A 22,742-nucleotide genomic window follows, 5' to 3' on the forward strand; every position below is an offset into this window, starting at 1 on the left:
CCGTCTATATTTAGATTTGCGTTGCGATTTCAGACTACTTGGAAAAATAACGAGTCATGGTTTTTTTTTAGTATTCAATACTTTGTCCTAAGTCCGAACTAGACCAAGTAGTCGGTCAAGGCAATAAGGTTGAAGAAAGTGACATAAGGAAGTTACCATTTCTGCGACGTGGTGAAGGAAACATTGAGGTTGCATCCTCCTTAACCACTTTTACTACCCACGCCACTGCTTAACAACAAATGTTGATTGATGCTGCTAACTTGAACCATTTATTCCTTGGAAAAATGTCAGGCGAAGAGGGTGTACCAGCTGAGACTGCTGCTCCAGTTCTAGGCGAGCCAATGGATATAATGAGAGCACTGCAACTGGTGTTAAAGAAATCATTGGCTCACGATGGGCTTGCTCGAGGGATCCATGAAGGTGCCAAGGTGATTGAGAAACATGCTGCTCAGCTCTGTGTAGTTGTAGAGGGATGCAACGAACCTGACTATGTTAAGTTGGTCAAAGCACTCTGTGCTGACAACAATGCCACTTTGATTGTAGTTCCAAGCGCAAAAACTCTTGGCGAATGGGCACGATTATGCAAGATTGATTCCGAGGGAAAGGCAAGGAAAGTGGTCGGTTGCTCGTGTGTTGTTGTGAAGCAGAAGAATCCGAGGGTCTTAACATTGTCCAAGAGTATGTCAAATCCCATTGAATGGGTTAAAGTTCTTTGTTTCAATAGAAACGGGATTTTTCGTAGGTAATTTTAATACGAATATTTAGAGTTGAGACAAAAATGTTTGAACCGATTGCAACTGTTTCGAAGTATTTATGGTATGCTACTTCCTCCGGAAAAAAAAACCCACTTTTACTACCTCATAGGGCAAGGGAGAAGCATATAAAATATGTGAATTAAGGAAAATTACATTATTTGTGGTTGTGTACAGTTTCTTTGAGTATCATTATTGAGTTGGTAGTGAAATTACCAGTGGGTATGCATTTTAGCCTAAAAAAGGAAAAACAACTTCATGGAGTCATGTTTTGAAATTTTGATATATGCAAGACATTTATTAAGCTAATTCCAAAAGAGTTATTGCTTCATTATAAACAATTTTTGTTAATACAAATGAGAACAATTTTTGAAACAAATATTATGTTAACATGATTTTGATTATTTTAAGAGTGCAAAAATCCAGTCTATAATATCGGATATGAATTTATATGTGGTTTGCAGGCATTCTTTGACTTGGTCGTTGTTTAGAACAATAGGAAGCTGCTGAAAAGTAGTTCACTGAGCTGTCTGATTATATCATAGTACACTGTGGAAATGGACTATTAGGAGAAAAAAGACGATTTATGAAGTCATCTCAATTATTAACTAATATTTGTTATATACAAGTACTACTGACCTGTCAATTTGGCTATATACTATGTACTTAATAGTTCAACTAAGTCAGTTTTACTTTCATTTCTTCTTGCCACTAAGTTCAATTTACTTATAGATTCAAAGTTTATCATGTTAGAAATTGAAGTGATTATTTGCAAGTTTTGCCCCATTCTAATATACTTTTGCAGTTTGCTGCTACTTGGTGATATGCTATGTAGGAGTATGTGCGTGCTTTGAAAAAATTCTCTTAATGAAATGTGCCAACAATAGCAATTTTTGGTGGATGCAAATGGTGGGACATGCATATGATCTTTCTATTGTTATGAACTCGAGGAAGGTCAATAAGAATACATTGGTACTTATGATGCACGGATACGGGTAACGCTACTGATACAATGACACGAGTTCAGGTACGATTAGGGGTGTAATATCGAGTGGGTCGGGTCAACTGCAGGTCAAATAGTGATGGGTCGGGGCGGGGCGGGTCTAGGGGATACAAATCCAGTGGTTCCCGACGGGGCGGGTTGAAGTGTCATGTCTTAGTACCATCACCCAGCCTGTTGGGTCAGCTTACGGGGAGGGTTTTGAGCGGGTCATCCAGGTCGGGTGGAAATTATCATTTTAACCTAGTTTCATCCAAAAAAAAAACTATCTAATTCTGCAAGTAATATATTTCCAATTCACAACATAGAGAAAAAAAATATAATCAATCAATAAAAAATAAACAAAAAAAAAAAAAAAAAAAAAAAAAAAAAACTTGAACTTGAACCTAAAACCATACTTGTAAATTTGAAACTTTTTTCTCGTGATTTACCATTTATAAATTGATTATTTTCCATAGCATGATAAAATGAAGAAGAGAGCGAGGATCTATGGTATAAAACAATAAAATATAAACTAAAAGAATTTGACACTAATATAAAGATGAATGATTCATCTTCTCCAAAATTCGAAAGTTGAATTTGAACTTTTGATATTTGCCTAATGTTCAAACTTGAATATTTGAAATTGATGTTGAACTCATAAGTTTGTGTTCATATCTCTCAAATTCCTATAAAAGTTAAAAGAAAATATAAACAAAATACAAAAATATTAAAGTTAGAGTCTTGAAATTGTGCGGGTCAACGGGGTTGGGTCAACGACTTTTGACACGGTGCGGGTCGGGCGGCTTGACGGGTCGGGTTTGAGTATAGAACCTATACCCATAGCCCGACCGCATAAAAACGGTGGCGGGGCGGGGCGGGGTCTGTTTTCGGGTCGGTACGGGTTTGGGTGGCAGGTGAAGACTAGGTACCCTACCGGATGATGGGTCAACGGTTTTTTTTTTTACACTCCTAGGTATGATACGACTTTTTTTTGAAAATCTAGGATATGGGTCCAGATAGGGATAGGGAATATAAATATAAAATTCTTAGAAAAAATATAATTTTATTATGATTTCGAACATAAGGTCATGGTCTGATTATTGATTAGCAACAAAGTAGGTATCAATTCCTCTTCATTTTTCTCTATTTCTTAGGAATTTTACAAATAATTAGGACAAGCATGCAACAAGCTACGCCACAAGTCCTTTCTGAATAACAAATCCTATTCTTCTAAAAACAAACTCATTAGAACCAGCTGTCATAACGTTACTGTCCATAACTCTCTGAAGTCTTTTGAGAAGCTCAACAGCCTGTTGTTCCAAAAAACAGAAAGTGTCGAAACTAAACGAAATGAAACAATGCTGGTTAGCCGTGCAAGCTTCCTCATGCTTCTTCATCTTCCCTGTTGCTGCTCTCTTAGTTGCTTCTCCCACCTCAAAGACTCCATTCCCAAGCCCTACCAACGGAGAGGCGCCAATTACATCAACACATGCATGTCTCCCCTCAGACTAACTATATATCAATACATCCGCAGGCCGAAGTGTCGGTCTACCCTCATTCGGATCAGTGAGAAAGTTAACAGGAGTCTCTTTCTTCACTTGTACCCCAACCCTCCAAAATGCATCACACAAAATGTCTCTAACATGATCATCACTGTATTTAAAACCAGGAAAATGTCTACAATGTGCTGCATGGTCCCCAAAGGCATCTAATCTATTTTTTTTTGCATACAGGACAAAGACCCCCGTCAGAGTACAGAGGAATCATAAGACAGTACCTGAGAATGGCACGATACTCCACCTATGACATACGCTGTCCCAGTCCCTCCATCGGAATAGCAAGTAGAAAATCTTTTGCATGTTTTTTTGCAAGCATCCAATGATCGCTTTTCGAGTAGTAGAAACTCAAACTCCCTCTCAAGACTAGCAACAATCTTACCGTAAAAAGCTTCCGCCAAAACTTTTTGTGGTTTTGAGGAGACGGTAGCATTCACAACCAGAGAATCAAAGTCAAAATCGGGAAGACAGAGACGCAATGCACTGGTAGCATCACTAAGGATCTCACCCATAGGCACTGAACCACAACTCCTAAGAATGTGGTTCTAAAGCTCTGAAGTCTGAAAACGGGAGGCCACAAAAGCAAAAGCAGATACATCAGAGGCACAATAGATACCTAACCCACCAAGGCACAATGGAAGCGTCGCTAAACACCACTGCAAATCACCGAAGCCAGGACCATTAGAAACTATAATGCCCTGCAGATCCATGCGAATGTGCTGATCAAAAGTCTTACCTACCTCCCTAAAAAAAGGTGGTGGACAAGTACGAACTGCAAAAACTAACTTGGAGAGCCCAGCACAAGCTCGTAAAAGTGCTAACTCACACTGTGGATCCTCTAATGCAGCTAAACGGTCCATCGAAGTCATAGCCTTTTCAACACGCTTACGAGCAAGACTCATGACAAAAGAAGAATCAGTGCTAACTGCCCTTCCAAGTAACCTAACCCCATGCTGAGGACAAGATAAATTTGAAGGAAAGAGACCAGGAGTGGAACGACGCGGATCCAGTGATGACCAAAATATCTCAGTCTTGGCCACATTAAGAACCAACCCATAAGAAGGCCCTTCTTCCTGAATGATACGCAGAGCTGCTGCCACTTGTTCTGTATCCCCAACTAGAGTCCCATCATCTAAGTACCAAGCCTGGAGCAATAATTGACAACTTGATCGGATCGTAGAATCGAGGGTGCAACACCGATTAAAAGAGAAGGGGACCCAAAGGATCACCTTGCTGAACCCCAAAAGCAAACCATATGTAATCATCCCCCAAGTATAATCTTGCAGGCTGACAATACAAATACTCGACCCAAGGGGAAATAGCGGGACAGTGAATGTAAACCTCTCTCAACATAGTAGTCCAATCAACCATATTAAAGGCATTCTGAAAATCTACTAGCAACATAGAAAGAGATGTATTGTCACCGTTAGCACATACCATGCGATTAACAGCATGCAAAATCGCCTCTGCTCCACCAGGGACACCAACCCCATACTGAAAATCCTGCAAGTACCCTACCACCTCTTTGGAAACCCCTTTCATTGTAATTTTGGAAACAAGACGTCGCCAAACCATACCCACAGCTATTGGACGAATGCTATTATCCGGCTTAAGAAGTGGAGTGAGCGGAGCACTAGCTATGAATTCTGCTAACGGCTGCGAACATTGTCCCTGTAACCACATATTCACCACCGAAGCCAAGGCATCTAACAAGTTAGACGATATAGCTGCTGCATCACCACTCATGGCATCTAACAAGTGCTGAGCACGGAGACCATCACGACCACAAGAAATACCTTTCAGAAACGACTTAATACATGACAATAAGGTGTCTCTCTCTACTAATAAAGGGGGCTCAGCAAAGAGAATCGTTGGTCTCACAGGTGGTTGTCGCATCGGGTGTTTCTCCTTTAATGCATGTACAATCTCTGCAGTATTGGAGGCAACCCCTGATGATGATAACACTTGTACCGCTGCAGCAAAATGTCCATCGGCAACTTTCTGTAAGCATCAATGCACATTCTGAGTGGGAACGGATTTCCTGGTTGACTGGATTGAAAGAGGCTCTATTACAGACTTTAAGAGGCGAAACATGCCACCAGGCTCATTCCATGTCATCAAAGCATGGAGAATCTGTTTTTGCTGAAGGTTTTTTCTAGTACCAGAACGACGTTCCTGACGATTCTATGGTTGAAAAACTTGCAGAGTACAGCGCGATAGAAGAAGGAGACGAACCCAGGGCATAACTGAACCAGGATCAGCCGTGATATCCCAGAGAGCAGATTTCAGTACACCAAAAAAAGCCAAACGACAAGCACGTGGTATACTTTTCACAGTACATAAAGGTATACGGAATGCACTATCAAGTAACGTCTCATCAAGAGAGGACGCAACAACAAACGGATTAGGGGTATTATCATCACCCCTCTCTGTTATTGGGGTAAGATCTGTAGTGTTGGGCTTAGGGGGTGGTTGTGGTATGCCCACAATGACACATTTAGGTTCCCCATTCTCCATCAAAGCAGGTGGTGGTATGGCATCATCTGGATGACAACATGGTATACCAAATGCGTGGATGCAAAGACAAATTCCACAAATCCATTTGTCTAATGACTTTAAGGAATCCTCTAGTGACAAAAAAAGTTCACGATCCTCCTTAAGTTCATCCCATACCCTGTCGATACTCAACTGACAATCCATGTGTTGTTTATCAAAATGCGTGAAAATATAGGGAACAGTAAACCCATTACTGTTTACTCCATTTGTGCATCCATGACGACCTTGGAAAGGACAGTGAACACGCTTCTTAGGTGTTGGGTCAATGAACCCAGAAGAAGCAACCAAGAGAGCAAAACTTTTCTTCCCTCTCATAGCCAAATCCCGTCAAACACTCAAAAATTCTAGTCGAACAAAACCCAAATCCCCAAATCGACAAATCCCAACTCCCTTAGAACAAACCCCAAATCGGCACAACCAAATCCCATCATACAAATCCCCAAACGTCACAACCAAATCCCGTCGACAGTTCAACAAATCCCAAAACTCATCCCACAAAATCTACAGGTGCTAAAAAAATAATAATAAGGATAAGAATTAAAATATATATACTTTGAAGAGTGCTGAAAAGGTAGAAAGAGTCGGGCTGGGAAGTAGTGGGTTCACAGTTGTGATGGAGGTTAGGTATTGGGTGATGTGTGAATTGGGCAATGGAAATGGGGTTGTAGTAAGGGTGTTGGTAGTGACGACTGTTTTGTAGTGGAGGTTGGGTTGTGATGGTGGTACAGGCGATGGGAATGAGGAGAAGGTGGCTGGAGGGCGTTGTTAAAGAGGTACGGTGGTGGATTGAAACCAGGCATGGCGAATACGGAAATGATCTGGAGAAGGTGGTGGTTGTGGCAGTTCAATTGTGTGCAATGGTGGTGGTGAGAGATGGTGAATAAGCTAAGAGGAGGCCGCCGGGTTGTAGGTGGAGGCGGTGAGAGGCAGTGGTCGATGCGAGGATTGTATTTAAAGATAGTGGTGGTGGTAGGTGGTGGGTGGTGGTAGCAGCGCAAGTGGTGCTGCAGAGTCAGAAGGTCGGGTTTTCCGGGTAGTGGATTGTAGATCCATTTTTGGGTTGATGGGATTGATGGAGATGGGTTTTCCGGTGGTAGTGGGTGCTAGTGGAGGCGGTGGGGGAGTGGTGCAGCACAAGTGGTGCTGGCGGTTGGGTTTTTTTTTTACCGTCTTATAAGAATGAATTCTTTCAAGAAGGATCTTAGAATATTTGATGAAACTAAACTCTTGCATGTTTTAGTACGCCACTATAATGTTTTGTGCATATACAAGTTTTGTTTTTGTTATCATGTTGTTCTTTCGTTTCATATGATGCGAGGACAACATTGCTAGAATGGTGGGTATTCGCAATACCCATCTAAATCATAGCACAATGGTTTTTTAATTTGGGATTCAGTGGTTATGTTTTTATGTGATTCAAACGATTCTTTATAAATTTAGTTCAAAGAGAGTTTTTTGCATCATTTTTTGTACGTGAAACCATTGTTTTTATATTCTCTCCCTCTCCCTCAAAGTTTATAAATTTAGATAAAATTTGATCAGACACTTATAATTGGATGTTAGGTTGTGGTTGCAGTTTTTATATCTAGAGTTTTTGTCTATTTTTCAAGTTCTCCTTTTGTTTTTGAAATAATGTTTATGAATTCAAATTTATCATTGAAAAGTTCATACCATTAGTATGCACCATGCACTGTAGAGTTCATATCATTATTTATCACTAAAATAGATTTTGGTTATTTATTATTATTTGTTTGAATTCATATTAAGTTTGTATGTTGAGAAATTCAAGTATTTCAAGTTATTTAGCAGTAGTTGTGAAAGAATTGGATTAATAGAAGTTGGGCTATCTTCAAAAATTTAATATATTCAAAGGTTTTGTAAGTGTTATTTACATTTAGGGAGTTATTTGAATTATCATGGCTGGTTTTTTTTTCTGCAAGGAATTGGGACTATAATTTGGTATTCTAATCGAGGACTTTTCGTTATTTGGTATTCAAAATGTTAGGTTGAAGATGATGGAAGTTGCACATGAGCAGAAGAATCATTACTAGCAACCTCTAATAAAAAGAAGGAAGAAGGTTAGTTTCAGACTACCAATTTCCATCAAACTATCACTTGCGCACTACCTTATTGATTTGTTTTGCATCTTAGTGTGATTTTTTTAAGTTTGAAACTAAAATTACATACAACGTCTGATTTCAACATCATCAATTTAATTTGATGTCCTTAGGTTTAGTACTAATTGTAACGCCCATATTTAAAATACGTATTTATCTATTTATTAATTAATTAATTTAATTATTTATTTAAAATTCGCTGGATTGGGTTTGGGATATGTGGGCCTGATTTTTGGGCCCAAGTCTGTGTTGGGCTTGGGTTTCAAACCTAAGTATATAATCATATTGTTCTAGAGAATAGGGTTCTTGGATAATAAAAAAATAATAAAAATGGAGGCAGAGCTAGAAACTCGTTTGCTGGAGGGTGGAGCGCGACGATTCGGATGATGAGGGATTCGTCGAGTTGAGTTTTAATACATGTGAGTAGATATTTTATGGATTTTTACTTTTATAAAATCCTCGTTATTGTCGATTTCTTTTCAGTTGAAATTTGTCGTGTTGTTAAAACTTAAAACTCTAAAATTTGATTTGAACTGTCGAAGCTCGGAGAAGCCGTTAATGGCGGCGAGCCAAAACAAACCGTTGGTCTGTATACGGGTTGGAACTGTTGTAGATTAGTGAACACTGTTTACATATTAAATCTCGTTGGTTGATGTCGGGTTTAGAATTGGTTGTGAGGAGCTGTTCAAGCTTTGACGGTGCGTCAATGGCGTCGCCTATCCGTTTTTATGTTGAACTATGGTGGTTGTAGTGATGTTCAATTGGTTGGGTTGAGTTTGGGTATTGAGGTTGGAATGAGGGCTGCGAATGGGCACTGGAAAGGGCGGTTGAAGCTCGAAGCTCCATTAATGACGGCACGCCCAGACGTCCTCCAGTAAATTAATTCTAACTGTTTTTGGTTGATTTTGGTTGGTGGATTGATAATGGGTTGAAGGGGGGTGTGTTTGAGTGGGTGAGGGCGGTCGAATAGGGGCTGTTGGAAGCTTCAAAGGGCGTTAATGGCGGTGGGAATTTATCTAGATCTAGTTTGGAGGTAGGAGATGGAGTTAATAAATCGAGTTGGGGCTTTAATTAAAGTTTAAGGGGTTTTTATAGGGATTAAAACCGGTGGGTTAAGGGGGGAGGACGAGTGGTGGCCGGACTTGAGCAGGTGGTGGCTGGTGGTGGTGGTAGTAGGTGAGGAAGAAGACCTGATGGTCGGTTTGGGCTTTGGGCCTAATTCCTTAGTTGGTTTTGGTTGGGCCGATTGTAGTTTGTATTGCTTGGGCCGGTCCAGGTTAGGTTAAATTGTTTTGGGCCAGTTTGGTTTAAAGTTTTTGGGCCGGTTTCAGTTCAAAGTTTTTGGGCCAATTTAATTTAAGTTGTTTGGGCCAAAACTAATTAGTTTTCTTTGGGCGGTTTCTAATTTTATGTGGGTTGGTCCTTATGACCCCAATTGGGTCAGGTTGAATAATAAGTTGGTTTAGACTTTTGGGGCCGGGTTTTAAGGTTTGGGCTTGGCCAGTTGGGTCCGAACCATTACCTTAGCCATGACATGAACTTTGACCTTAGCCATGAACCATGGCTATGACCATGAACCTGTTGAAGATAGAAACGACAGTTTGACTTCGACTAGGATGTGTTGACTTTGACCATGACGTGTTAACTTTGACTTTGACCGTTGACCGTAGAATGTTAACTTTTTCCAGTTTTTCACATGTTTAAGAATATGGACAAATGTAGTAATAAAATATTATCGAAATTGTATAACCTTGTTTGTCATTATCTAATTAAGTTTTGACGTGAGTAGTGCAATATAATATTGGCACGTAACTATAAGGGAATTCTGATAATAAGAATTTGATATATATGTTTTTATGAGTATTAAATTATATACGGACTTAGATTTGTAGACTTTAGTATTGGGATTTGATTGTGGACTGTGGACTGTTTAATTGTGCTACGTTTTATGTTATAAATTGTATGGACAAATCAAATGCTAAAATGCTGTGGAAGCTTGTATAAATTTGGTTGTCGTTATCTAAAAATGATTTGACGTTGATATTGTGTATATTTTGACACGTGACGAGATAAAAACTTTAGGAGATATAATATTCCTAAAACGCTATAAAAAAAATGTATGCGATACGTTTGAAGTAATTGTGACGTTATATAATATGTTGGGATATATATATTAAATGCAATAATTTTAGAGAAATAAATGTATAAACACTCCATTATTATATATGTGAGATGCTACTATGAGGTAGTATAGTATTGGTGAATATTTGCCCACGGGATTGTGGCTTAGTGCAATAATATATTGGCACGTGAAAGAATGAAAATGGTTATGAGATATATTGAGATATTTCTAAATATTGTGGTTTAGTGCAATAAAGTATTGGACCTGCACGTGATATAGTGGAATTATTATGAGTCATAAATGTATGACACCTGAATAAATTACGTAACGAAAATCCTAGAACCTAGCTACCACAACTCATGTGATTTGCCCTGTGTGGGTGTGCAATTTGATTGGCCATTCTGGCGTTTCAGTGAATCTGAATGGCCTTCGGGCGTAAGTAATGTGATTGGCCCTTCTGGCGTTTCAGTAAAGCTAAATGGCCCTTCTAGTGGCTTGATTATTCCGTTCGCAAAATAGAACGAGACGCGTGATATTTTATGCCGAATAGTGGCAATACTTACATAATGGCTTTCGTGTGAGGGTTACCTGGTGTGCGGCATCCCGCTCAGGGTAGTTAAACACAGAGTGGTTCATTATATAAGGGGAGGCATGTGGATATACATGTTTGGCGTTGGGAAGCGAATGTGGTAGCCAGGGAAACTAGGTAAGACATAGATACAACGTGATTTTAGGGACACACAAAGAAAGCCTTAATTAATATAATTATGGAAATATGTTGGTTAATGATATATCTTTAGATAGATGATTGTATATGCTTGACTGGTTATAGTTTAGTTAGAACCTAAGGTGCCTCGTGGAGGAAATAAATGCCTTTTTATTATGTGTATGGTTTGTTGTGTGGATAGTGGGAAGTTAAGGCGCCTCAGTGGATGAACTACCTGCCTAAATTATTGTACTTAAGGATGTTGTATTAGTCGTTGAAAGTTAAGGCGCCTCGGTAGAGGAACTAACTGCCATTATGGATGGATATATATATATATATATATATATATATATATATATATATATATATATATATATATATATATATATTATATTTTTTACTCACACCAAAGATTTTTATAATCTTTGACCCGATTTGCATGTTTGCTTATCGGGTGTGTTCATTAAATGAACATAGTTGATAAGTCTCTTGACAGGTTTAGTGTTGAAGAAAATTGGTTCTTTGCTTGTGGTTTTCGCGTTAAGCGTCGCATTTCAAGATAGGCTTTGTTTTCCTTTGAGGTGATGTAGATTTTCAGTTGAGATAAGGTTATTTGCATTTTCATTTGTTAATTTTTGTAATGAAGAGGACTTTGGTTTAAGTTCAAAATTTTTATTGGTTTTTAAATTATCCGCATATTTAAACTGTTTATGGGTTTTTGGGAGTTGAGAGTGCGTCACACCTCGAAGATCGAAGAGTCGGGAACAAATAATGTTTTTCCGAATTCTGTCGAAATTCGGGGTGTGACACTAATCCTATATCGTGTGGTTTTTTCTTTTTAATCAATGCCTCTTTGCCTGGTTATTATTTATTTAGATAATGTTAGAATCATCATAGTCATATACACATACTATTGCGTTATTTTCGTGTGTTATAAAGTTATTTGTGTATATTAGTTATCAAAAAGAGAATATGGTAATAACATTTAGTCTATGAATGAACTATTTTGTATGCAACTATGTTCCATCATTCAAAGTGGGCATGTCTAGATATCAAGCATGTTTTAGGTCTAGGTGATTCATAGATTATTGGTACTATAACTATATGAACATCATATCCATCATAGAGAGTTGTCTATCAATTTGTATGTGTGAGTTAGCTCACTTCCATGTTGCTATGAAAGTGTGCGTTGTCAAGAGGACTGAAGGAAATTGAAGATGTACCTCATGAACGCACCTGCCGTATCAACACCTGTGCAGGAAGGCCTTTGCTCCTTTATGTTTCTATCAATGAAACAAAGACCAGGGCCGAATCTATGAGTTATCGACCCGGCCAGCCCCCTAACTTTGCTCAAAACCCAAAAAATACAAGCAGTAATCGTTCACTCCAAAAAAAAAAAAAAAAAAAAAGTAGTGAGAATTATATTAGTGTTAGTATCCCCCCCTATTGTTGAATCCTGCATCCGCCCCTGAGCACTAGGGGCAGTTCTAGCTCAACATGACAATAAAAAAAGTACCTATAATCACATCAAAACCATGAAAACCAGTTACTAAGGAAAAGGTCGAACCATAAATACTATCCGAAATAGTAGTCTTAGGTTATCAATCCTATATTGTTAAAGCAGTTCACATGGTAATAAAGTGCTGCTAATGTGTATTATGATAGTAGTAACTCTAACTTAATTACTCTACTTTACCAATGTAATTTAATTCATTATGCAGTGTCATACTTTTTTTCTATGTAGGATATATTGATGTCTTTCTAAGACTGATTCAATTTGATGCCCAGAGGGTGTGCACTATGCTAGTAATAATAATAACACGTCTCTCGTTTTTTGGACCCGTTTTTTTTTTTGTGAGAGTTTCTTTTCACATTCTTCTTCGTCTTCCCTACTCTATTTTCTACCGAGATAAAAAAAAAAAATAAAAATAAAAATAAATAAATAAATAATCTTTCGAGCATTGCAAACACATATTTGGTGTAGTGAAATTAATCTTGTTTGCCACATCGCTTACCAATGTTACTCGTTTCAGTCTTCTTGTAAGCCTTTTTTTTTTTTTGCAAGTTCATCCATATATTATCAATTCTTTTGTATGTTACTAAAAATGACTATCTATGACTCATTCATGAGAACGATTTGAATTTGTTGATCATCATGTCACATCCCAAGATTGTTTTGCATGTGCTAGATTCTCAAACTAAACAATGAAACTTATATATGTCCAATTTTTTTTTTTTAATATTTGGTTACTTGCCAGTCAAACTCAAGCACAAAGAGTTCACTAAAAATATACACATTAAACGTACACATAATTACTCAGAGTTGCTGCGTTTGGCTAAGCAGCTGATATTGTAATGATATTTGATTAGAACTTAGAAGTCACTACGAGTCACTATAATATTACCTCGATCATCTTGAGGGCGTGAGTCCTTGTGCTAACAGGTAATTAAGCTATCTTCCAGAGATGCTTATGTGGATCACCCCTTTTAACTTGAGCTGCCACCCCTTTTAACTTGAGCTGCACTAGCTTCACATTTATATGAACTAATTAAGTAATGCATATAGTTAAGATATATGCTGGAATAATCTCAAAGATTAAGCAGCATACGTTCCGGTAGTACCACATACGCACAGAACTTGGACTCATGCTATTGCATGTATTTGGATCGATCTTGGTATTAATACAGGTACAACTAGCCTGAATTGTGCATAACTGCTAGAATGTTTTTGACGACAAGCAGGAAGGAATTTCAGAAGTCTGTAAGGCAGATTCTTCATTTAATGTTTTCAAAATTTGGCCGTCGGCAGCCTAGTAAAGTAGATGTTGATTGGGCAAACATGTGGCGTGACATGGAATTGCTTCAGGAAAAGGCATTTCCTTTTCTATACTTGGAATATATGCTGATGGAATTCTGCAGAAGGCTTCTTAAAGCTGGAAAATTTTCTCTTGCCCGAAACTATTTAAAGGGAACAGCTACAGTGGCTTTGGCAACGGAGAAGGCAGAAAATCTCGTTATTCAAGCTGCAAGGGAATATCTCTTCTCAGTGTCAAGCCTTGCATGCACAGAAGTGAGAGCTCTTACCATTCTTTCTTCTATCTTCAAATTTACCTTTCGCAATTAAATGTTGCCACATGTTAGGGATGCCCAACGGTCTCCCAGTCTCCCAGCCTCCCTCATGTCATTCTCTTCTCATAGCTTTGTTTAATGGTAAAAATCATAATTGTCGATGCGTGTTCTCTAAAAGATTCATAAGCTCTAAATGGTAAGAGCGCTCTTAATTGAGAGGTTGGTGGTTTGAATCCATCTGAATCTGATTTTAAGCTTAAAAAAAAAAAAAAAAAACAACAACAACAAAGCATACTTGCCTGATTTTATTGCAGTCATTGAGTTGGGTGATGGAGTGTTTGAGGTGCAGTCGATGAAAGAACATAACAGTTTGTAGCAAGATGCAGACCTCGTAATCTCTGACACTGAATATTGGTGAGATAAAAAAAGAGGTTATTGAAGGGAAAAAAACGGTGGTCTTTTTCTTCTACAAGTGAATAACGACTTTAATTAGTATAGGTCCTAAGAGTTATATTTAATAAATGACTTGTTTTAGTCAATAAATATCTTGGGTACGCCCATTGTAACCAAGTACGGTATGGGTTTAAAACGGTGTATTTGAAAAAAACTTAGTTCGTGTTTTAAACGGAACGTCTCGGAAAAAAAAAAAAAAAAAAAAAAATGTGGGACATAAAAAACGGGTTTAAAACGGTAAAACGGGTTTAAAGCGTATAATACATACAATACGTAAAAGAAACGGTAAAAACCGATGATAAAGAATATAATAGATAAATAATTTGATTTTTTTTATAAGAGTGGAAAAAAGAATTGACACATAAAATAAAAATAAAAATAATAAAAAAAAAAAAAAATCAAATACATGAAAGTATCAAATTATCATTACTCATCCAAATACTAGAAGTTTTAGATTCAGTACCAAAACACGACTCTAAATAAGATACTACTAATTACCAACCATAATGACATAATCAAGTTCTACAAATAAGTTAATAACTTTAAAATTTATAATTAATTATTAATAGTTCAAAACAAAATAAAACTGTCTCAATAAGTCAATAATCTAACGCCCACTCTTTACAAAGGTAAACTCCAAAACCCCTTTTTCTTTTTCGTGTTTTCTTTTAGATAAAAAAAAAAAAAAAAAAAGGTTTTAAACGGAAGATTTTCAAAATCTCGGGTTTTAAACGTTTTTTAAGTTTAAAACGGGGTTTTTTTTTTAAAACTCGGGTTTTAAACTGGAACCAGACGCCTTAACAATATCTCGGATTTTAAACGCGTTTTTTTCAAAAAAAACGCCGAACTTAGTGTCAATGGGTACGCCTAATAAAAAAAAGATAATTTAGGAAGCTAAATATGTTTAAAATTAGTTTATTTATTCATTTTAAAGTTGGGGTAGGGGAGTGTTTTTATGGGTGTGTCCAAGATCACCCAATAACAATCCACGGTTTTTGTTAACAATGTGCCTCAGGAGTTGAAATTCAAATTTGAGCTTTTTCTTAAGTTAGCTAAATTTGTGAAATGAAATATTTGCCATAGAAACTAGGTTGTGTGTTTAAAGTGCTGAATGCTGGTTGTGGTTGCAGACTGAAAAGGTGTTCCGTGTTCAGTAAAAATGCTGCATTGTGTGCAGGATGGGGCATTGCAAAACCATTAAGCACAATTTTTAGCTTAATACTGAATGTTCGGCAGTCTGCAAGTGGTCACTCAAAACAAAAAACCGATAAGGGCGGAAGGGTCGTTCCTTCAAATCTTCAATACCAAGGTAGATCCTATATTCTTGTTCCTGTTCCCCAAACAAAGTCCATAGGCAGAATTGAGCTGAGAGTCAAACCAATTTATCTGAAACTTTTAAGAACAAAATATAGAACGCTAAAATAGCAATAGAGCCACAGATCAGGAACCTCCCTATCTATCCCAGTTCATATGTTAATATTATCCATAAGGATAAAATAAGTAAAGACCTTGCATCTTTGTTGAACCATGAAGCTAGGTAATATTTATCCAGCGAAGTCTTGAATGGAATTTTACGTGTTTGAACAAAAAAGATGACAACCTCACAACCCTATATATAGAGCTACTTGGATGTGACCTCCAGTTCTAACCACAGTAAAGATGGCTAGGATTCTTCATGTTGTTGGTACTGAAGGTAAAGGTGAGGGTTCTTTATTTCAATTTCCAGGGGCCTTGATTCTGCTTTGCATGATTGCAACATCTATATCAATAATTTCAATGGTTCTATTGGCATGTGGTGAAGATCCAGATAAATGTCGCAGACGCCGTGGCAATAAGCACTCCCCCTCAGTATTTGTTGGAGGTGCAGCTTGTGGTGGTGGAGGTGGAGGTGGAGATGGAGGTGGAGGTGGTGGTTAAGTATCCCAACATAGCATAATCAAACAAGGCTGATAACAGCCAACGATTGTCGTTCGTTAATCTTTTCTGTTATATCTTCAAGAAATGTAAAGGCAGAACAAAAACTCTATCGTTTGTAAGAGTTTCTGGTTATCAGGTAGGACATTTATACGTTTCCTTGAAATTAATAGATTTATGAAATCGAATCTACAATATTTTCTGATCAATGAATGAAAGTAATTGTCATCGACACACCAGCAAACCGATATGTGAACCAGCAAACCGATATGTGAACCAGCAAACGTTGATAATTTCATCAAATCCTAAAACAGTTCCAAGGAGACACGCACTGAAGCAAGGCATACTCCAAATTTCTAGAATAAGGGACAAGTTTTCGTAGTTAATTGGAGACAACCTTTGGTACAATTAGCATTCTAGTAATTGAGATGTTCTATCATCAAGGTCATCATATATGTATGCACGTCGACTGCATGTCTCTTGAGAACTTCAGAAAAAATTATACTCCAGTTGATGAAACTGAACCACTATTACATCTGTTACCTACTGGAGGGTTACATATGCTAGAATGCTAGATCTCCTAGGCTTGGTCTCAATATTCAGGCCCCATAAGCTGGACCCTCTTAAGTAGTCATTTACCAACATCGCTTACAGAGCAGTGTTAATACTGGGCATAGCAATAGTGAAAAGATGTACAAGTTGATACGCAAAATAAAACCATGTCTAATCACACAACCATGTTTTACACTTTTAACATACACGATTGCATATGGTGGGAGAAAATCAGAAACGAATATTAGCATGAACCAATAGCCCAAAAAAGTCTTGTAAGGAGTTGGAGCCATTTTCTGACTTCAAAACAAAATAATTTATCTTATTTGCAGCAGGAGGGCCGGTCCTTGGAAGTGATAACTGATATGTGCAACAACAGGCAATTCCTGCAAAAGCAGAATCCATCCAGTTAAACAGTCAATGATAGTTAACAAAATTGGATTCTCAATTAAACACAAAATATATACATAACCACTAATATTATATTCTTTTGGTAAAGAAAGGGTAATATTTTTGTTAATCTGGTTGGGCACAATTAGGCAGGAAAAGGTATCAATATAGGTGAAGGGACAATTATCAGTATATTAATCCATAAGCTCTGTCATTGATATCCATTTTGGAAAGAATACTTTAACCGCTCGGGTTCTATTGTTCTCGTGAAACTTATTAAAGGTAACCCTACTTAAGATGCCGATTGCAGAAAACAGTAAGAAGAAAAGTAAAGAGTTGCATCGACATTTTCTAATAATTAAAAGCAAGGCATTACACATTGACGCGGATAAGTGTGTCCGTATCCGACACGGATACGTAGTGTCTGACACAGTGAAATATTAAGAGCTGAGGTATATCACATACAATATGCGTCCGTATCACGTCTGACACGGACATGTGGAGGCGTATCCGACATGGATTAGTTTTAAAATATGGCGTGTCCATATAACATAGATTTGCACATGTATCAGGAAATGGTTGGCTGAAATTGTTTTCCTTCCAAATTGTTATACTCCAATACTCTATAAGACCTGAAGTACATCCGTACACAAATCAAGATAATTCACAATTCATCTACTCACTGATTTCTTAAAATAACTGCTTTTTCCACAATGTGAAAAACCAAGCATAAATGTCATATCTCATATGTGCTAATTGAAAAGATTCTCCACATAGTTTCAGACTTGATTGTGCGCAGGAGTTAATTATCGACTCCAATTGTTATATTTTTAAAGGAATTTCTGTTGGTGTTAATGAGTTAGCAAGGATACAGACTTGCACTCAATAACCCACCGACCGATAGACACCCTTACATAGACGACCAGAAAAGAAAAATGTTGCAGCTTCACTAAGTCAAAAGTGAGCAGCAGAAACTATCAGCCTAAATCAGGAAATGAAATTCCATACCTTCGAAGAATTTAAAGAATGGTAGATTTCAAGCTACCATTTTCTGAGCGAGAAACACTCGTAGTTAAATCTTATACTTCAGAAGTCATGTAACATAGTTAAGAGAAAAAACAATTGTGCATGTTAACATGGCTATGGGACCTATTCTCACATTTCCGGGTAAAGTAATGTGTGGGTTCTGCGAAATGGGACACGGCACAAACAAGGTACACCCACTTTGATGGATGAAAAGATGAACTACCACACATAAGGCATGGATTTGAGTCTTGCTATTCTCAATTTCAATTTGTTTTTACCGAGCAAAAAAAATGGATGAAAAGATGAAGAAGTATTCGGATTTCACTATTTCAGAATTCAGATGTAGGCCATGGGGCATGTATGTGCCACACAACTTTCAGGTCTGGACCACACAAACTCAGCACACGAATCCCAGGATTCCCATTTATGTAAAAATAATAATTACTCTTATTTCGTAAAACAACTATTTCTTGGGCTCAAGACCTTACAAATCATCTGCTTATTACTATGCAAGTTGCATATCATGGAGTTGTGACTGTTAATTGATTATGTTTTTAGTCATTTAGGTCCCCTATTTTGAAATCGTATGCATAATGTATCCGTGTGTCCTACAGTCCTACACAAATACAGATCGGACACGATTCTTTTAGAACATTGAGCGTCTAGGTTACACAGTTCTCATCCTTTCCTGAGAAGTCGAACTCCCAAAAGGAAAGAAAATCAAAAAGAAATTTAGGGACTTGAAGTATGAAACATGAATATTGCTCTTCAAAGCTGTGGGACAACGACTACATAAAGTGCTAGGCTTCCCAAAATAAAATTATTACTTTTCATGAGTTGGCTCTAAATAAAGCCTCGTAGTAATTGTCACTCGGTAATTGCCAAACAAAACTTACAAGTTATTAACTACTTCATTAACATTCCCAGACTGGCCCAAGGTTTTAGGCTTTCCGAAAAAATATTGCGTACAAACTCAAGAGCCTCGAATTTTCTAAATGGAGAAGTGAAATAGCGTGACATTTTAGGATGGTGTTTGGCAAAGGGCACAGACCCATTTTTCTCTACTACTATTCTACATTCACATTTGCAGCAAAAAGAATGGTACATGACAAACATTTTTTCCAAGAAGGAAAATAAACCTTTGGCTTTAAGAACCAAAGGCCAATCTGCTTGAGAAGTGTTAATTACTAACTATTACATTTATAGTCCATTACTAATTAGTGTTTTGCAAGGAAAGGGAAATAACAACATCACACACTCGGCAACGGTTTCCTGAATTCACAGCTAAAGAAGTCACAACATTAAGTTAAGAAAAAAAAAACACTTCACACCATTAAGCACAAAATTTCTTATCACAAATGATCTGGTTGTTCATGGGGATTAAGATCATTTGCGACTCAAATACATACAAAATAGAATAGAAGAGTAAAATATATTCAATTTAGAAATAACATTGACAAAGGAAAAAACAATATTAGAAAGTAAAGGGGTCTGACTGAGTTGTTTAGCACACAAAGATTGGACAAAGTCAGCTATACTTTATATCTAAACTTCAAGGTCTTGGATATTCCCAATAAAGAATTATTCATGACCAAAAAAAGAAAACTTAAACACAGATATATATTCACCATAAGAAATTTAGGGCCTGCGTCAAGTTGTCGACAAGATACCAGATGCAGTAGGGCATTGTTTTCGTCAGCGACTCCAAAGGTATTACCCATACAAGATATTATCAAGATACAATTATGCATAATAGATATGTGCTCTGAAGTCTTTCGAACTTTCTATAGTAAATAGATCAAATGTGAGACAGATACATAAGTCTGAGCGAATGAAAAATATTTGAGTATACCTGAATTCAACTTAAGTAGTCAGTGCCCACCATCGGATGCAGAGGAGCTATCGCTATCAGAATCTGTCAAATGAAAGTAGTAAGAACATAATAAGATAATCTGACTATGAATAAGTTGGCTATCAATTGCACTAAAAACTAATAAACAACTTCATAAGAATAACAAAACAATACCACTTGAAGAGGACCCAGAGTCACTACTAGAGCTACTTGAACTACTCGATCGACTCGCATGAACTCCTTGTTTTTCTTGTTGAACGGGCGATGAAGACAACACATTTATCTCCTCTACTGCCACAGTCAAAATGGAAGAGTGTGTATGAGAAAGCAGTTATATTGAATTATTGAATGCAACATTAACCAAAAGTTCCATAAGGAAACCTAGGATGTACCTGGTTTAGTTTCCTTAGGTGCCTCTACTACAGCTGGAGCCAGGTTCTGTACAGAAAAAAATCAACAACAGGAAATCAAACAATATTCTTCCTATATGAAAAAGGAAACTAACATTTGTGATTCAAATACTAACCACTTCCTGCACATAGTGCCCAGCTTCTCCTTCACTTTGCTGAACTTTTTTCTTCTTGCTTAAACTCTTCTTGTAATAGGTAACAAATCTATCAAGTTCCCACAGAGTCTCCACATCAACAACATCAATATCCACCTCAATCTCATCATCACGTTGGCAGAGAGACGAATTCCTCTTCTTGATAATTTGGACAATGTTATCCAACTTCTCAGGGGGCAAACTCTGAAGGTTTACACTAAGCTTTTGCTTCTCCTCATATGTCATGTTCCTTTTGTTACTTTCCTTTGCCTTGGGTTTTTTCGGGACGGGGATCCTACCTGTCGGAGTCACATTCGAGGGCTTTGGTTTGGAAACATCAGGCTGGTTTGTCGATTCTGATCTATCGAGGGTTCTTCTCATTTCCTGAAAAGGTGGTGGAACAGGGGTTTTCTTCGACGTAGGGGTGGGTAGGCTAAACTCATTATCTCCGCCTTCAATCCAAGAGTTGAGATTATGTGAACTCTGCATAGCTGTCCACCCCTCTTCAAACATATTCAACAACAATTCCGCCATAATATGAACATCTTGACCTTTCGGATTATAAGTCATGGCATTCCGAAACGTCAATCTAACATCCTCCGCAAACTCCCTAGGAGACTTATACCAATTCTTACTCAACCTAGTCTTAACCGTACCAAGATCCATCGGATTCTTAATAATAATATAATAATCATGTAACCCAAGTGCCTTAACATCAACCGGAGTATTAAACACCCATCCATGTTTATGCTTCATCAATCTCCCTAACAAAGTATCACAACTCTTAAAAACCTGACCCATCCGTTTATCCATCCCCCCAAACCCATAACTACTACCTTCCGACCCTCCCTGCTTCGCTTTCGACTTCTTAATACTATTACTATCTATAGGTGGAAACTTCTCCTTCCCAAGTAAAAAATCATTACTCCTATAAAACTGATTCGCCTTAGGCGTCCTCTTCTCTTTCTCCACACCAGCATCATTACTCATAACAGAAACACTCAACTGATTATTATTATTATTATTATTCCGCCCCTGCACTTCTTTGGCTTCAAGTCTTTTAACTAAATTCCTAACTTGTGTAAGCTCATTCATTAACTTCCTTCTCAACTCTCGCGTTTCCTGCTTCGACCTCAAACCAAGACTAATCTTCACTCTAGTATAACCATTAGGTAATAAAACCATTTTTTGTCTACGATTAATACTTGATGAGTCATCATCTGATGCTACTACTACTTCTTCAGTATTATTATTATTATTATTATTATCTAAACGAGCTAAAAGCTGTTTTTGTGACAAATTACCATCTTCTTCAGATGGTTTATTATTAGATGATGTTTTATTAAGGACTTTTCTGGTATATACTTTTTTACTATCTGCCCATTTATGTTGTTTCTCTCCATTTCCACTAAATGGAATTCCTGAAGCCATCCAACATGTAAATAAAGACTAGATTTTTACCTGAAATTTTGCATAATTGAGGTTGACTTGGTTCAAAGATTGGATCTTTTCGTAACCGAAATGCGGAATTTGCGGAATTTAGAGGGTTTGAGAGATGGGATCAGTGAAGATTTGGAGGAAAAAGTGGAGAGCTAGTTTTTGGATGTGAGATGGAAAAGTGGAAGGGAAAAAAAAAGAGAGAACTTCAGGTGGAGGTTGTTTAAGATTGTGAAGAATGGATGTATGGGATCATTGTTCTGTCATTACTCATTAGTGAGTGAGTGGCATAGAGTGTAATTAGTGGTAACTAGTGTAACTGTGTTTGACAGTTTGTTATGTTGTTGATCAAGTTTATTAGTTTGACTGGAATGAAAACCACTAACGACAGTTTTTAGAGCCTTCGAAATCCGAAGCGCTGAAGAAACGGAATTTGTGGGTGCTGAAATTGTCGACCAAGTATAGTTTATGTACTGGATTAGTTAAAAGGATTTTTAATGAGGTTGCTAGGTATCAAGACCTGAAACCTCTACTAATGGTGTAGTGTATGTTTAGATTGTGCACTTGTTATTGATTAGCGGAAAAAATTATGAAGTTTAATCTTTTATTTTCGGAAATTTTAAAATGATAGTACTAAACATGTGTCATAGACATATATCACCTTCCATAGGCATATTTTACATAGGTAAATGTAATATATCAATAAATATAAAA

At 37.3% G+C, this 22,742-nt stretch overlaps 1 protein-coding gene, 1 long non-coding RNA gene and 1 pseudogene across 3 annotated transcripts; 2 read left to right on the plus strand and 1 right to left on the minus strand.

The window, feature by feature from the left end:
- The first annotated feature begins 284 nt into the window (after window positions 1–284).
- Window positions 285–909, plus strand: LOC147476850 (small ribosomal subunit protein eS12 pseudogene; annotated as a pseudogene).
- A 14,788-nt stretch (window positions 910–15,697) lies between these two features.
- LOC147476851 (uncharacterized) lies at window positions 15,698–16,436 on the plus strand. Its single transcript, XR_015207607.1, has 2 exons — window positions 15,698–16,012; window positions 16,115–16,436. It is a non-coding gene; the product is annotated as an uncharacterized LOC147476851 (long non-coding RNA).
- A 490-nt stretch (window positions 16,437–16,926) lies between these two features.
- On the minus strand, window positions 16,927–22,276 carry GTE4 (global transcription factor group E4). 2 transcript variants are annotated; one of them, XM_086582419.1, is made up of 5 exons: window positions 20,574–22,276; window positions 20,440–20,485; window positions 20,222–20,338; window positions 20,048–20,110; window positions 16,927–17,165 (listed from the first exon to the last, which is right to left on the minus strand). In XM_086582419.1, the coding sequence occupies exons 1-4, from the start codon at window positions 22,020–22,022 to the stop codon at window positions 20,067–20,069; spliced, it is 1,656 nt and encodes a 551-aa protein (XP_086438545.1). In that variant the 5' UTR covers window positions 22,023–22,276; the 3' UTR covers window positions 16,927–17,165; window positions 20,048–20,066. The 2 variants fall into 2 exon arrangements, with proteins under 2 accessions (XP_086438545.1, XP_086438546.1); XM_086582420.1 differs by having other exon boundaries at window positions 20,222–20,335; window positions 20,574–22,262.
- Between the last annotated feature and the right edge of the window lie 466 nt (window positions 22,277–22,742).

This window comes from Coptis chinensis, chromosome 9 (assembly GCF_015680905.1).
Source record: "Coptis chinensis isolate HL-2020 chromosome 9, ASM1568090v1, whole genome shotgun sequence".
Classification (NCBI taxonomy): Eukaryota; Viridiplantae; Streptophyta; class Magnoliopsida; order Ranunculales; family Ranunculaceae; genus Coptis; species Coptis chinensis.

Bases quoted from the DNA above. Each gene is read 5' to 3' on its own strand.
- GTE4 (XM_086582419.1), bottom strand. From the start codon at position 22,022: ATGGCTTCAGGAATTCCATTTAGTGGAAATGGAGAGAAACAACATAAA. The intron at 20,486-20,573 runs GTTAGTATTTGA...TTTTCTGTACAG, and splicing joins GGCACTATGTGCAGGAAGTG to AACCTGGCTCCAGCTGTAGT. The intron at 20,111-20,221 runs GTATTGTTTTGT...TTCATTTGACAG, and splicing joins CTCTGGGTCCTCTTCAAGTG to ATTCTGATAGCGATAGCTCC.